This window comes from Limulus polyphemus, unplaced genomic scaffold, assembly GCF_000517525.1.
Source record: "Limulus polyphemus unplaced genomic scaffold, Limulus_polyphemus-2.1.2 Scaffold857, whole genome shotgun sequence".
NCBI lineage: Eukaryota > Metazoa > Arthropoda > Merostomata > Xiphosura > Limulidae > Limulus > Limulus polyphemus.
The window spans coordinates 210,249-223,418 of NW_013666467.1; the positions used below are offsets into that span (position 1 = coordinate 210,249).

A 13,170-nucleotide genomic window follows, 5' to 3' on the forward strand; every position below is an offset into this window, starting at 1 on the left:
ATATATATATATATATACAATATGATTATGAGACTAGTATAGGTACTTGAAACCTTACATAGAGTGAATCATATAGCATTAGGGATCACAGAGGTGCATTCCACCGGTTTCTGGGAGTAGCTGAAGGAGTAGCCTCTACAACAGTTGTTCATTGTTGCTATCATCATTTTTTTATTATTGCATCCATCCTGACAATTATGCTTTCATCCTTCAGTTGATGAATTCCATTGTCATAACCGAGAAACAACCACATCCGGTTGTTAGTAGGAGTGAGGTCAGGTTAGCACGGTGGCTAGAGACGATGGAAGATGGAGCCAAGAGTCTGTACGAATAGTGTTATTGAAGGGTGGTATGTATTGGAGTACTTCCTGCATGAGTATGACACATCCATACTTTTGAAATTTTGATATGGCACAAGTGTGCAATAACTCATGATAATGTTATCAGTTAGTTACACTTCTTTCTCTTAGAGCTTTCTAATTAATCTGCTGACCGCAGTCGTTGTGCATGGTCCATACCTTGGATTGTTACTGTAGCAGTAAAATTGTAGCCGTATTAACTGTACAGCTCCAACAGCATGTTCTGATGGGCCATATGGTGGTACAATAACTCTGTTTCATCGTTTTCTCATATTTCAGCCTAATTTCCATGGAACCATATGTGGTGCCTACTAGTTCCATATCCAGAAAGTATAAAATTTCATACTGTGATTATTAGTACTTTTTTAGCCTGAAGAATATTCATGCTTATGGGAAATTATAATTCATTTCATCATGTAGTATATAATTTCAAAGCTTGGAAAGGATGTAGTTTTTTTTCAACTTAAAAAAAATTATATTTTGAGTAAGACTTCTATAATTTTAACTGTGTCATTAAAAAGTACAAACCTTTCTGTATATGTACTGTTTCCAAAGTACCAAAGTGTAGTATAAAGAATGGCTGCCTAGCACTGTATGCATCATTTGAGCTGAGGAATACCATGTATCAATATTTTGTTATTTGTAAAAAAGGTTAAAGGTACTAAGATTTTGTTACATTCTTCTTGCACACACTTTTACTTGCTCCTTGTACAATTAGATCACAGCTTCTTTTCCTGTCAATTTTAATTTAAAGGTACAGTTATTTTCGAGGTTCTTATAAATTATGATGTTTCCAGGTCAAGGAATTACTGATGTCTTTTGGTCAACTTAGAGCTTTTAACTTGGTAAAGGACAGTGCAACAGGACTCTCTAAAGGTTATGCCTTCTGTGAATATTTTGATGTAAATCTCACTGATCAGGTAAGAGTTTTAATAGTATGTATAAAAGTATTAAAAAGTTAACAGGTTTAATATTCTCCTGCATTATTTCAGAAACCTTGATGAAAGATGTTCTTTTAAAGCTTCAGCTGGTTGCAAGACACAGTAATCTATATAACATACTATGCAGCTCAATTTATAATTTATATAGAAAACCGTAATGGCTTCGTTGGTATGTTTAAATAAAACATTTTTTCTTACCAAATATTTAAAGCAGCACTTTTACATCTTAATAAATATTACATGTTTTTTACAGATTTTCAAACAACCAGTAAAGATGATTGAAACCAATATAGTTGATTTATTCATAAAGCATTACCAGTGTCAAAGTGCAAACTTTAAACTGTGATTATTATTATTACTGTGTGTTATGTACAACAAAAATATAATTTAATTGGAAATCGATGACTCTCTTGATGTACTTAATGGTAAAAAAATATGAGTTACAACTTCTTTTTTTTATATACTCGGGAAGCAGTCATACTCTTATCGAGAAGTTTGATAAACCTACAAGAATAGGCAACTTTTTTTATATTAAACCCAGCATAGTTTGATTTGTAAGTTTGTAACTAAAGAATGATTGTAAAATGAAGTATGTTTGTTAATATTATAAAACTAACAGTTTCAATGAAAGTACCAAGTTAATATAAAGTGTATAAACAAAATTTTTATCAGACAGACAACCACTCCAGTTAGAATAATAAATACATCTCAAAATGACACTCCTCAGCATTTATAATTTAGGTTTTTATAAACAATAAAAGTGAAGAAACTGAGAGTAGTGAAAGAAAGTCTTTTGAAACGAAAGAAAGATTACATAGATACATATCTGTATGGGTATTTAAAAAAAAGCACATAGACACGAATAATAATGATATGAAATATTCTCAGTAAACTAGGAACACCTCGGAAACAAGCTTTGTAGTGTGATGAACTTACAATTGTATTAGTGTTTTAATTTCATTCTGTTGTAATGGTCAGTTACCTTTGAAAAATGCATAAAACAGAAAGTTGAAATCTTAAAGACATTTCCCTTAATGTAACTGAAAATGAAAAGACTTGTCAGTGAAGTGTAGATATGTATATGTTATAATATGAGGGGAAATGTTCTTATATGTGATTTCTGCTTTTTTTTTATTACTGTTATTATAAAATTGTTTGATACTATGATTAGCAGTATGGATGATATGTTAAAACTACAAATGAAAGTTCAGATTCCTTGTGATAAAATTCTAGTCTCTGATTTTTTATTTTTTTGTTTCCAAAGTTATAATAATTGATGTAAGTAGTTTTAAAAAGAAATATTTTAAAACCTCTACTAAAGTACAAGTTTTTAATGGTATTTCACGATATGTCTAGAGTAAATGGTAACCATGTTGGAGACAGAGGGGGGTAAAATTTTTTAAGGTATATGAACATAACTTCATTGTATTATTCTTAACTTCTGTTTAGGCCATAGCCGGACTGAACGGAATGCAGCTAGGAGATAAAAAACTAATTGTACAGAGAGCTAGTGTAGGAGCCAGAAATAGTACAATGGCTGTGAGTAACTGACTGTATAACTTCTATTCTCAGTATTTCTATATTTGCTTCTTATGGTTTACTATTATAAGTCTGATAATTATATGTTTTCCTAACATTACGTAATTAACCTGATGGGACATTTGTTTAAAATAACATTATCACACCTAAACTAAAATGTGCACATTTTTAGTGTAATCTTTAAATAACTTGATTTGTTTTGGTTATTTTTATTTCACTACTCAGGTTCCTGTACAGATCCAGGTACCTGTAATCTTTAAATAATTTGATTTGTTTTGGTTATTTTTATTTCACTACTCAGGTTCCTGTACAGATCCAGGTACCTGGTCTTCAACTTTCTGGTGGGGCAGGTCCTCCTACCGAAGTACTTTGTCTTATGAATATGGTAATTCCAGATGAACTCGTGGATGAAGAAGAATACGAGGGTTAGTGAGACATTTTTACTCCTTTTTTACGAACAAAGCTGTCAGATTATTAATGTAAACAGTTTGAAAAAAGTTTTTATGAATATCATTTATAATAGAAAACATTTTCAGGTATAATCATTATCTGGATGTCATATTTTCTTACCTCTGTTTGAACTTGTGAAGTTACATGAAATGTATAAATTATATCATAAACAATTCGTTACTTCATGCTTACTTTTCTTGAAGTGTATGGTTCCAGAGAAACTTATTCTAACTTTCACTGAGATAGTTATAAGGCATTTCATTTTAAAAAGCTAGTGAAACCAAAGAAAATTGTTTTATGTTATAAATATTAAAATAAACATAAAATGCTATTAAAAAATTAAGAACTGTTGATTATTTGGGTAGTTCATTAGTTAAGTATCTTGCTTTGTATAGATATTTTGGAAGACATAAGAGAAGAATGCAACAAATATGGAGTGGTTAAAAGTCTTGAAATCCCTCGTCCTATAGAAGGTGTAGATGTTCCTGGATGTGGTAAAGTAAGTGTTACATTGAAACTGAAGCTTGTGCAACTTCTGTAATGTTAGTCAGGCACGGCTGAATGGTCAATAAAATAAAATTAATAAATATATGTATAATGTTATGAGATTTAAGCTATTTAGAGTAAACATTTGTGTTATAATTTGTAGTCATTCTAGAATGAAAAAAGCATAATTTATATCTATTTCTCAATTTTTTATGGTGGTTACGAGATCAGTCAATTTGACCAAGGCCATACAGAGAAACAATAGTGAAAATAACAGATAAAATATAAATTTTTTTCTAAAAGAAATATTTGATAATTATCTGGAGGTTATAAAGATTTCGCATGTGAAATTTGAAAATCAAAATTACTTTGCACGTTGGATAGTCAACATTCGAAAAGAAAAATGGCACGAGAAAATCATTACTTAAAAAAATCATAAAATGCAATAAACAAATCTGATATTTTGCATACGAAAGCCTTGTAATGTTTACTGATAATCTGCAAAATTTCGTAAAGATATGCTTACTGTATTAAAAGTTACAGCATGAAAACTATAACAAGCACAAAATGGTTACGAGGTTAGTCCCTGGGACTGAGCATGTAGTGAAGTAGTTAAACCTGTTTCTTCTCTACTGTTAATAAAGTACAGTTCTCACTTCAAACCAGTTAGCTCAAGAAAGAGGCATTATTACATTATTAGAACTTTCCGTTTGACCTGGTGTGACTTGATAAAGTAGAGAGAGAGAGATTAAATTCTTTTAGTGTTAGGTAATTTAAAATGTTAATGATGTTTATTTTCTAAGACTAATTTCATCTATTTAAGAGAAAGTTTAAGCAGAAGAGACTGTACTATATTCAGAACTTTTATGGACTGCATATGTCTGTTGAGGATTACGTTTAGAGCTGCGAAAGTTTCTCAAACATTTTGAGGTGTAATACCAGAGAAAGGTGCAACCACAAGAGAGGGCTGAAGAGCATGGGACAGTTTAGCGTAATAATTTGAAGGAAAAAAAATCTTAAAAAGTGAAGAAAGCAGCTGTAAACAATAGACTCAAGTGTGTGAAGGTCGAATGGGCATATTTTTCACGTTGTATTCTTTAAAATGAAAGGAGACAACATTTGATTGACATATATGCCTTTTAACATAGTTTAGGGTCATTTGGAGAGTTTTGATGAAGAAAGGTTATTTCAGTTTCCTTATTTTCCAACGTAAATAGAGAAACTGAAAGAAGTAAATAGTTTGGCGTTGATTACAGCTGGTGATATGGTTGGTGGTGTAGTTATGTTCAGCTAATAGTGATACAGTAGTTAAATGTCATCTTGGTGTTCCTTGAGATACTGTTCATCAAGTTTCTCCAATATATGCTTCCCTCCCAGAAACAAGTTATCTTGTAAATAACAATAACATGTTGTCTCTGCAAGTTGTTTTTTTTACTTTTATAAGTTTTTGAGTGTTCTTGATTTTTAGTAAACTTGAATATTAATTATTTTACACGTTCATGTAACTTTGTAGCTTAATTGTGGAACAAATGCTTGGGTCATAATGGCTAAATTATTCATTTGAGAAATAGAACCAATTTTTGAGGAGGTATGGATGAAATTGCAGGAAATGAAGGACTTGTTCAATGTGGTCTTTTTTTTTGTCTTTTATGTTAGAGTTTTTTGGCACAATCAGAGAGACAGTTATTTCTGGCTATAAGAGAGAGTAGATGGTTAGATTAGAATTGTAGATATTTGTCAGAGTTTGATGGAAGAGAATATCTGTTTTTTCTTTTTGTATATCCTCTTTGTCCTACAAGATTTCACCAGACTACTGTATCCGAAAAAATCAGCCTGAGCTGGACATAACTGCAACACTGGTTTTATCATCAGTTGGAATAAACATCAAATTCCTGATTTCAGAAAAAAACAAAAAATAAGGGAACTGAAAGGATCTTTCTTCATCAGAACTCTCCATATGACTCTGAACAATGATCGAGGCATAGATTTCAATTAAATACGGTCTCCTTTCGTCTTAAAAGAACGTAAAAGACAAGTTAGACAACAAGAAAATACATCCATCAAACACAAGTACCAACTTTACTTTGATGATGCCTTATGACCTTTATACAGTGATCTTTTGCTTTTATGGTCACTATCTTCACACTTTCAGACCACTTTTGTTTCACTTATAAATACAGGGTCAAGATTTAACTCCAGAATAGAAAGAATTCTTATCACTTTGCCTACATTTTTCCTTACTAACAAAACCCAATAAAGAATATTTACTCATTGCTATAGAAACAAACTTAATAAAATGCAGTGAAGATGAAAAAGATATAAAAAGTTACTGTACAAACATTTTACCATAAAATTATGACTACCTAAAAAACACTTTGAAAAAAAAACAGGAAGATCAACACTAAAAAAAAATTTGAAGTGTTCTAAAAAAAAATTAAGAGAATGCAAAGACACCAAAATTTCTAAAAGCAATCAAACTGTAGTTGTAGACTCTTGACATCGTGCTAATGGCATCTCAGAGTTACTGATGGTTGCAACCTACAAAGAGCTAAAAAAAATTCACATTTCAAAACACACTTGATAAAGTTCAACCTACTGTAAATAATTTAACAAATTTTCATGACGAAGAAAAAAAGAACTGTATTCCGAGTAACCTCAGCACAGCTGGAATGTACAGTTTACCTAAAATACTCAAGTGTAATGGACCAGCTAGTCTCACAACTTGCAGTGTTTGGCCTGTTGATGACCTGCGCCAGCTCTTGTGTTAGATTTTCTTTTTTATTTGACAAACATTTTAAGCCACTACATGATCCAAGTTAAATGCAATTCACCTCTGTATAGACTTGAAAGTTAATGATAAACATAAATACTACAAAACTTAGCTTTTATTAATTATTTTTATTCTTCAGAATGTGTCTGAAAGAATAGATAAGCTATTACTTGAAAATTCAAACAAGAGTATTCATATATCCAAGTAGGATTTTGTAAAGTTTAACTGTCTTAGTGAATGTAAAACATAACTGTATTCTCACCCTCTTTCTCTCTTTTTTTTTCATAATTATTATAAGTATGAATTGAAATTCAAAAGAAACTGTGTTTTTTTTTCTTCAGGTTTTTATAGAGTTCAACTCAGTTATTGATTGTCAAAAAGCTCAGCAGAATCTTACAGGAAGAAAGTTTGCCAACAGAGTTGTCGTTACATCTTATTTTGATCCTGACAAGTACCACCGACGTGAATTTTGATTAATTTTATCTCAGACAGAAAGGTCATTATAGTTTTTTTTAGATAACAATGTAAACTTTCACAGGCAAAAATTTACTCATGTTATTAAGTTTAAAGTCATTGTGAAAATTTACCAATTTTTATAATGTTTTTAAAGGTGTATGAAATGTAACTTAGAAAGACAGAAATAAATACCAATTTTAATCACTGAATTGTTTCAAAACTTTTTAAAATACAAGAGTGATATTTATTTTAGATTTCTCTAATTAAGTCACATCATTAATTGAAATATATAACTACAGGTTTCATAAAATACTTCTATGTTCTTGCACCTGTATAGAAAATTTTTAAGCTAAGATTTAAAGTTTTTCCCATTCTCTGTGTTAGAATGACTCTATAACTATTTAAATTAAAAGTGAATAAAAATTGCAGTGAAAATCATTTGATAGAAAATAATTGTATACCACATGGTCTTTTAAAATAATTAAGATACAATTAATGAACTGGTAATTATGATAAAGGGTCTAAAAGTAAGTTCAGAGCCATCTGTGGAAAAAAATGATTTAACTTAATGTGAATTATGTGTAAAAGAGCTAATGCTTTTAGTATTGTGAGTTATTAAAAATATGTCAGATTTTCTTTGATAGATTATTTAGGCAGAGTATTCATGATGAGTACAATGTTTCAATTTGTTTTGTTTAATGTTTCAAAAGTCTTCCATCTTCAAAAAGATGACAGAAGACTTTCAAAATGTCATCCTCTACACTTACGTTTTTATACAACAAGCAGTTGCTGTCCATTCCATTGTACTCATCAATATGGCAGAGTCTTCTGGAATTTATGGTTTTTTAAGGAAAGAAAATTCATTGTTACAAAAAAATCTTTGGAACAAATCATTATAGTATGGCAAAATGAATTTGTGTGTAAAACTGATATTAACACTACCTTTTAAATAATTTTACATACTTTTCTGAAGACGTTACAAGTAATACTGAAAATGTTAAAGCCCTATTTAATTTGATAATTCATGGTTTTCAGATTATTAGACATTATGCTTTCTAGTACATGTAAGATGTAACTAACGTACATATTAATGGTTTTAAGCTTTAAAAAAATGTAGAGATTGATTAGATAAGTGTAAAAATTTTAATTTTATTACACTTACCTGGTTTAATAGCATATTTTATTTAGGCCTAACAAAGATTCAGTTACCTGTACATATTTATGATTTGGAAAATAAATACCTGCAATTCCTCCATTTTTTCTATTGTTTTAATTTGGAAGTTTTCTAGTTCAAAAAAAATAATGAAGTAGGAATAAACCTAAGCCTACCAAAAATTTAGTATCAATGTATTTCAAAATTAGAGATTAGTTTTTACAGGTTCTCTCAAATCTTGTGTATCATTAGAAGTCAAATTAATTGCCTTTATCATAATAACTGTTAAAATATATCAGAATGACTTTTCTACCCTGTTGTCTTAATGTTTATTTTTTAACTTTGTAACACACAACAAAAACAAGTGGTTTGAGAGTATAATTTTATTTGCATTGATGTGAAGTCAGTAAGATCATCAACATATTCAAGGATTAGATCATACAGTTGTCTGAAAATAAAAACTAAACTTATGAGGATCCAAGGACTAGATTATACCATTGGCTGTATCTGGAAACTAAACTTGTGAGGATCCAAGGACTAGATTATACCTTTGGCTGTATCTGGAAACTAAACTTCTATGAGGATCCAAGGATAAGGATATACCATTGGCTGAAAGAGGAAACTAAACTTATGAGGATCCAAGGTCTAGATTATACCATTGGCTGTATCTGGAAACTAAACTTGTGAGGATCCAAGGACTAGATTATACCATTGGCTGTTTCTGGAAACTAAACTTGTGAGGATCCAAGGACTAGATTATACCATTGGCTGAAAGTGGAAACTAAACTTATGAGGATCCAAGGTCTAGATTATACCATTGGCTGTATCTGGAAACTAAACTTGTGAGGATCCAAGGACTAGATTATACCTTTGGCTGTATCTGGAAACTAAACTTGTGAGGATCCAAGGACTAGATTATACCATTGGCTGTTTCTGGAAACTAAACTTGTGAGGATCCAAGGACTAGATTATACCATTGGTTGAAAGTGGAAACTAAACTTATGAGGATCCAAGGACAAGATTATACCATTGGCTGAAAGTGGAAACTAAATTTATGTGGATTGAAGGAGTAGATCATACTATTTGTTAAAACTTAAATGTAAATTTTGAGGATTCTTCACAGTTGAGCAGCATTTGAATTAAATGCTTGTTTAATTCATTGAATTCACAAAATAACAGAGATGGACTATTAGGGAGCTAGTTTTCAAAAGAAAAAGTACCATTTCTACAAGTGATAAGATGTTGCAGCTGACATTTTTTATTTATTTATTGGGTTTAGTGTATTAGAGAGTTAGCTGTTTCATACAAATATTTTCTATCTTCATACCCAGTTAACAAATAAAATGTAGATTTAATCTTTTTAAGATATAGTTTTTAAGCAGTTGAATTCATATATTTTTCAACATTACCTAGAATATTGCAAAATATTTCTTTGTTTAGTATTGATAGCACTGTCCTGTGATACAAAGATTGGATGCAGTTCAGTAAATTATGTGAACCTCAAGAAGTCATAGTGAGCTTATAGGTTTATAGAAAATATCTGGATAATTAACTAAACTTTAGAACAAAAGAAAACACGGACACATTATTCTGCCTTTAATGTTTTTCATTTATTGTTCTACAATAAATTTAGTATTACTAAAACTTTTTAAGGTTTATATATATTTTCCTATCATATAAAGCTTTTTTTTTATTGGGCATAAGATTGTAAAATATGTAATTAATTTTCCAGAAAATATTTTTACAATTATGTAATTGTCTTGCTTCAGTTTTGGTCAGGACTCATTTTTTTAAAAGTCTCAACAAATTTTATTTTACTTCAAAATACTCAAGAGTTAGAAGAACATGCCATCATCAATTTATTGTCTAATTATTAACTATTTCCCACTACTTTGTCAAAAGGGTAAGTTAAACATCTTTTGTCACATTTTGATATATACTTTTTTTTTATATATAATTATAGTGTATTTAATATAAGCAGCATCTTCACTAGAAATATGAGCCTTTCTTCAAACAAAGTCATTGTTAATTTGGACATTAAATCACTGCTGGAGATTAGATTAGCAACATAACTAGAAATGTATCGTCAGTTCTCCAGAAGAAGCAACATTATTGTTAGAAGTGTATCAGTTATAACAAAGTCATTGTTAATTTGGACATTAAATCACTGCTGGAGATTAGATTAGCAACATAACTAGAAATGTATCGTCAGTTCTCCAGAAGAAGCAACATTATTATTAGAAGTGTATCAGTTATAACAAAGTCACTGCTGAAGATAAGGGTACATCTTACTTAACAAGTAAGAAATATAAACCATCCTCTAGACAAGAAACATCACTGTCCTAAAGTTCTTAGTCTAAGAAGTTGCCATAAAATAAAACATACAAAAAAGTATGTTTGTGAGAGTTAAAACCTCGCTCCACATCCTGAGGGAGACATTCAATTCTCTTAAAAATAAAGGGAAGATAACTAGTCATCTTTCTTCCATGTCAATAAAACTTTGAAGTATTTCTACTCTTAATGTAATTGTGCTCCAAAATTTTAAACCAGAACCATCACTAAGCAAGTTGTTTTTTTCCTTCATGTGATTGTATTTTGTTTATAATGTCACCATGCTATAATTCTAATGCAAAAAAAAATAATAGAAGATTATCTTGTATCAAAACACACAACAAATTCATCATAATACTGAGGAAGATTGTGTATGATAATAAATATTTCCTTGATTTAAGGATAAGAAACGCTTCTCATTCTTCAAGAAGGTGTGACCACTCTGAAATGTATCTTCTTATGGCTTTTCCAAAGTGAGTTGGCAAAGTGGCGTCATATACTACTAGTCCTGCTTCTTTTTCCTGGCGATAGTCACCACACTTGTATAGTGGACTAGAAAGTCTATAGTGATGGAGTAAAGCCTCTGTTCTTTTGACATACCTAATCATGGCTTTACCTAGCTGGCTTGCTATACTGAATCCTGCCACTCGATCTACCAGTTCTGGACGAGCTATGTACTTTGAACCCCAATATCCCTCAGATACTTGCCTTCTCTCAACTTTAGTCATGCTATGTAATTGAGGAAACTTACCATAGAAGGATGGATAATTTAAACAGAAGTGAGCATGAAGAAAACGGTATTCTCCATACTGAAAAGCTTTATCTCCATTAGGATTCTCTAGATGAATTACTAACTCCTGTAAAGAACTAACTTCTGGTACCTGGGGCACAATAAACTGATCAATATCAACAACCACCACTAACCCATATCTGTAAGTGTGACGTAACATACAGTCTTGAATGCTAGCCACCCAGGTGCTATGTCGCCGTGGCAAACGAAAGCTTGTCTTGAGTCCTTCTAAAATATTTGGTAACAGAGGGTACCAGGGAAGGATGTCGATAGCAACTCCATTGTGGGATAGTTGATACAAGAGTTCTCGAACATTGTAAGTCATACCTAGATCATAGAAAGTAAACCTTTTGGCTCCAACACTGAGATAGTAAGCTAAAAACTCGGCTACCTGAAAAGTTGAATTATGAAATTCAGTTAAAGGCTTAATACAGACTGCTATCTCTTTCAGGGAGCAGTCTGTACGTTTTACTTCATCCATATGATGAACACGTATCCACAGTGCCTTAGAGAGTGAATCATTATTTCTTATAATTGTTACCTCGCTAGGAACGTGTTGGTTATTCTTTGGGCTACAAACAAATTCAACAGAGACTTCATGCCATTGATGCTTTTCCATTTTCAGAAAGGTTGGTTTAACTCCATAAGTTCTGATGGTCGAAAAGCTGGTAGATAATATATCTCCATAACGCAACATGCATTTTAAGTCACTAATCATACGCTCCGTGGTGTCCCGCCAATATTGAGTACCGAGACGACCAATAATTCGTATCACTGGTCTGGTCGATAACTCTCTTGGTCTCGAGTCCCAGTAAGCCGAATAAATGCTGACCGTGTTGGTCACTGCTTCCCAAGTATCCAGCCAGCCATCGTGCTGTTGTTGGATGAACGTTAGTGGTCCTGGTGGGTTTATGTAATTTTTCCAGACACGGACGTTGATGTACCACGGTGACAGTCTGGTCTTGCTGCTCTTATTCAGACTGAAAATATTACGTATTCTCTGACCAATACGCTCAGAATGAATGACTTCAGAGCTCAGCTGACTTGCGAACTCCACGAGGAGCATTACAGATAACGTATTTGTAAGAAGATAAACAATAGCCACACAAATTATTAAGAAGAACAAACTTTTCATGTGGACACTTGGTGACCGTTGCTTCTTCCTGTTGCGAGATATAGTTGCATATTTTGTGGAGACTGGAAATAAAATCACTTTGCTCTGGCTAATGGGAGATGGTGTAACATCACTGGAAAATGTAAAATAAGTTTCAAACACTGAAGTATTTTATGTGATTTACATATATCAATACTTCAGAAATTTAGCTTAGTAAACGAAGTATCTGGCTGTTGATAGATTAAGACTGAAGAAACTATTTCGTGATTTTTTTTATAATATATGTGTGTTATTGACGAGAGTAAACGTTGGTATGAAAGAGTGAAAAGAAGTAACTTATAAAAAAAATTACATTACACTAATGTGTAGCTGCTTATCGTTATATATATATGTGTGTGTGTGTGTACGGCTTGCAAATCATTACACCAAACTAAGTAACTATAGAATGAGGCGTATAACTGACTTTTTAAACTACATACTCAAAGATGCATTTAAAGTAAATACTAAATATTTGTTGAGTTCTCGAGTATGAGAATATGTTTTACTCTTGTTCTACCTTTAGTCATTAAATTATTTTTACCGGCGATCTACGGGTTTTTTTCAGTTTCGGTCTCTTAACTAGAATATCTTTATAGCTTGAGACACAAGTTAATGATGAAGGGTGTTTGAAACTCATTTTCTTTGCGACAATAAATTTAATTTCCAAAGACACACGCACATACATATCCTACTCGATGACGAGGAACCCACTTTGAGACTAATAATGGCTGGAGACGGCTTG

The 13,170-nt window shown here is 31.5% G+C and overlaps 1 protein-coding gene across 2 annotated transcripts in view; it reads left to right on the forward strand.

Annotated features, from left to right (window-relative positions):
• The window catches only part of LOC106460900 (splicing factor U2AF 50 kDa subunit-like), a 42,881-nt gene extending 35,671 nt beyond the window's left edge, over window positions 1–7,210 (forward strand). For both annotated transcript variants that reach the window (XM_013920657.2, XM_013920658.2), the window contains exons 9-13: window positions 1,157–1,279; window positions 2,750–2,839; window positions 3,141–3,264; window positions 3,685–3,788; window positions 6,887–7,210. In XM_013920657.2, the coding sequence (XP_013776111.1) occupies window positions 1,157–1,279; window positions 2,750–2,839; window positions 3,141–3,264; window positions 3,685–3,788; window positions 6,887–7,018 (573 nt within the window). In that variant the 3' untranslated portion in view covers window positions 7,019–7,210. The remainder of the gene's footprint in view (window positions 1–1,156; window positions 1,280–2,749; window positions 2,840–3,140; window positions 3,265–3,684; window positions 3,789–6,886) is intronic.
• Window positions 7,211–13,170: the final 5,960 nt, after the last annotated feature.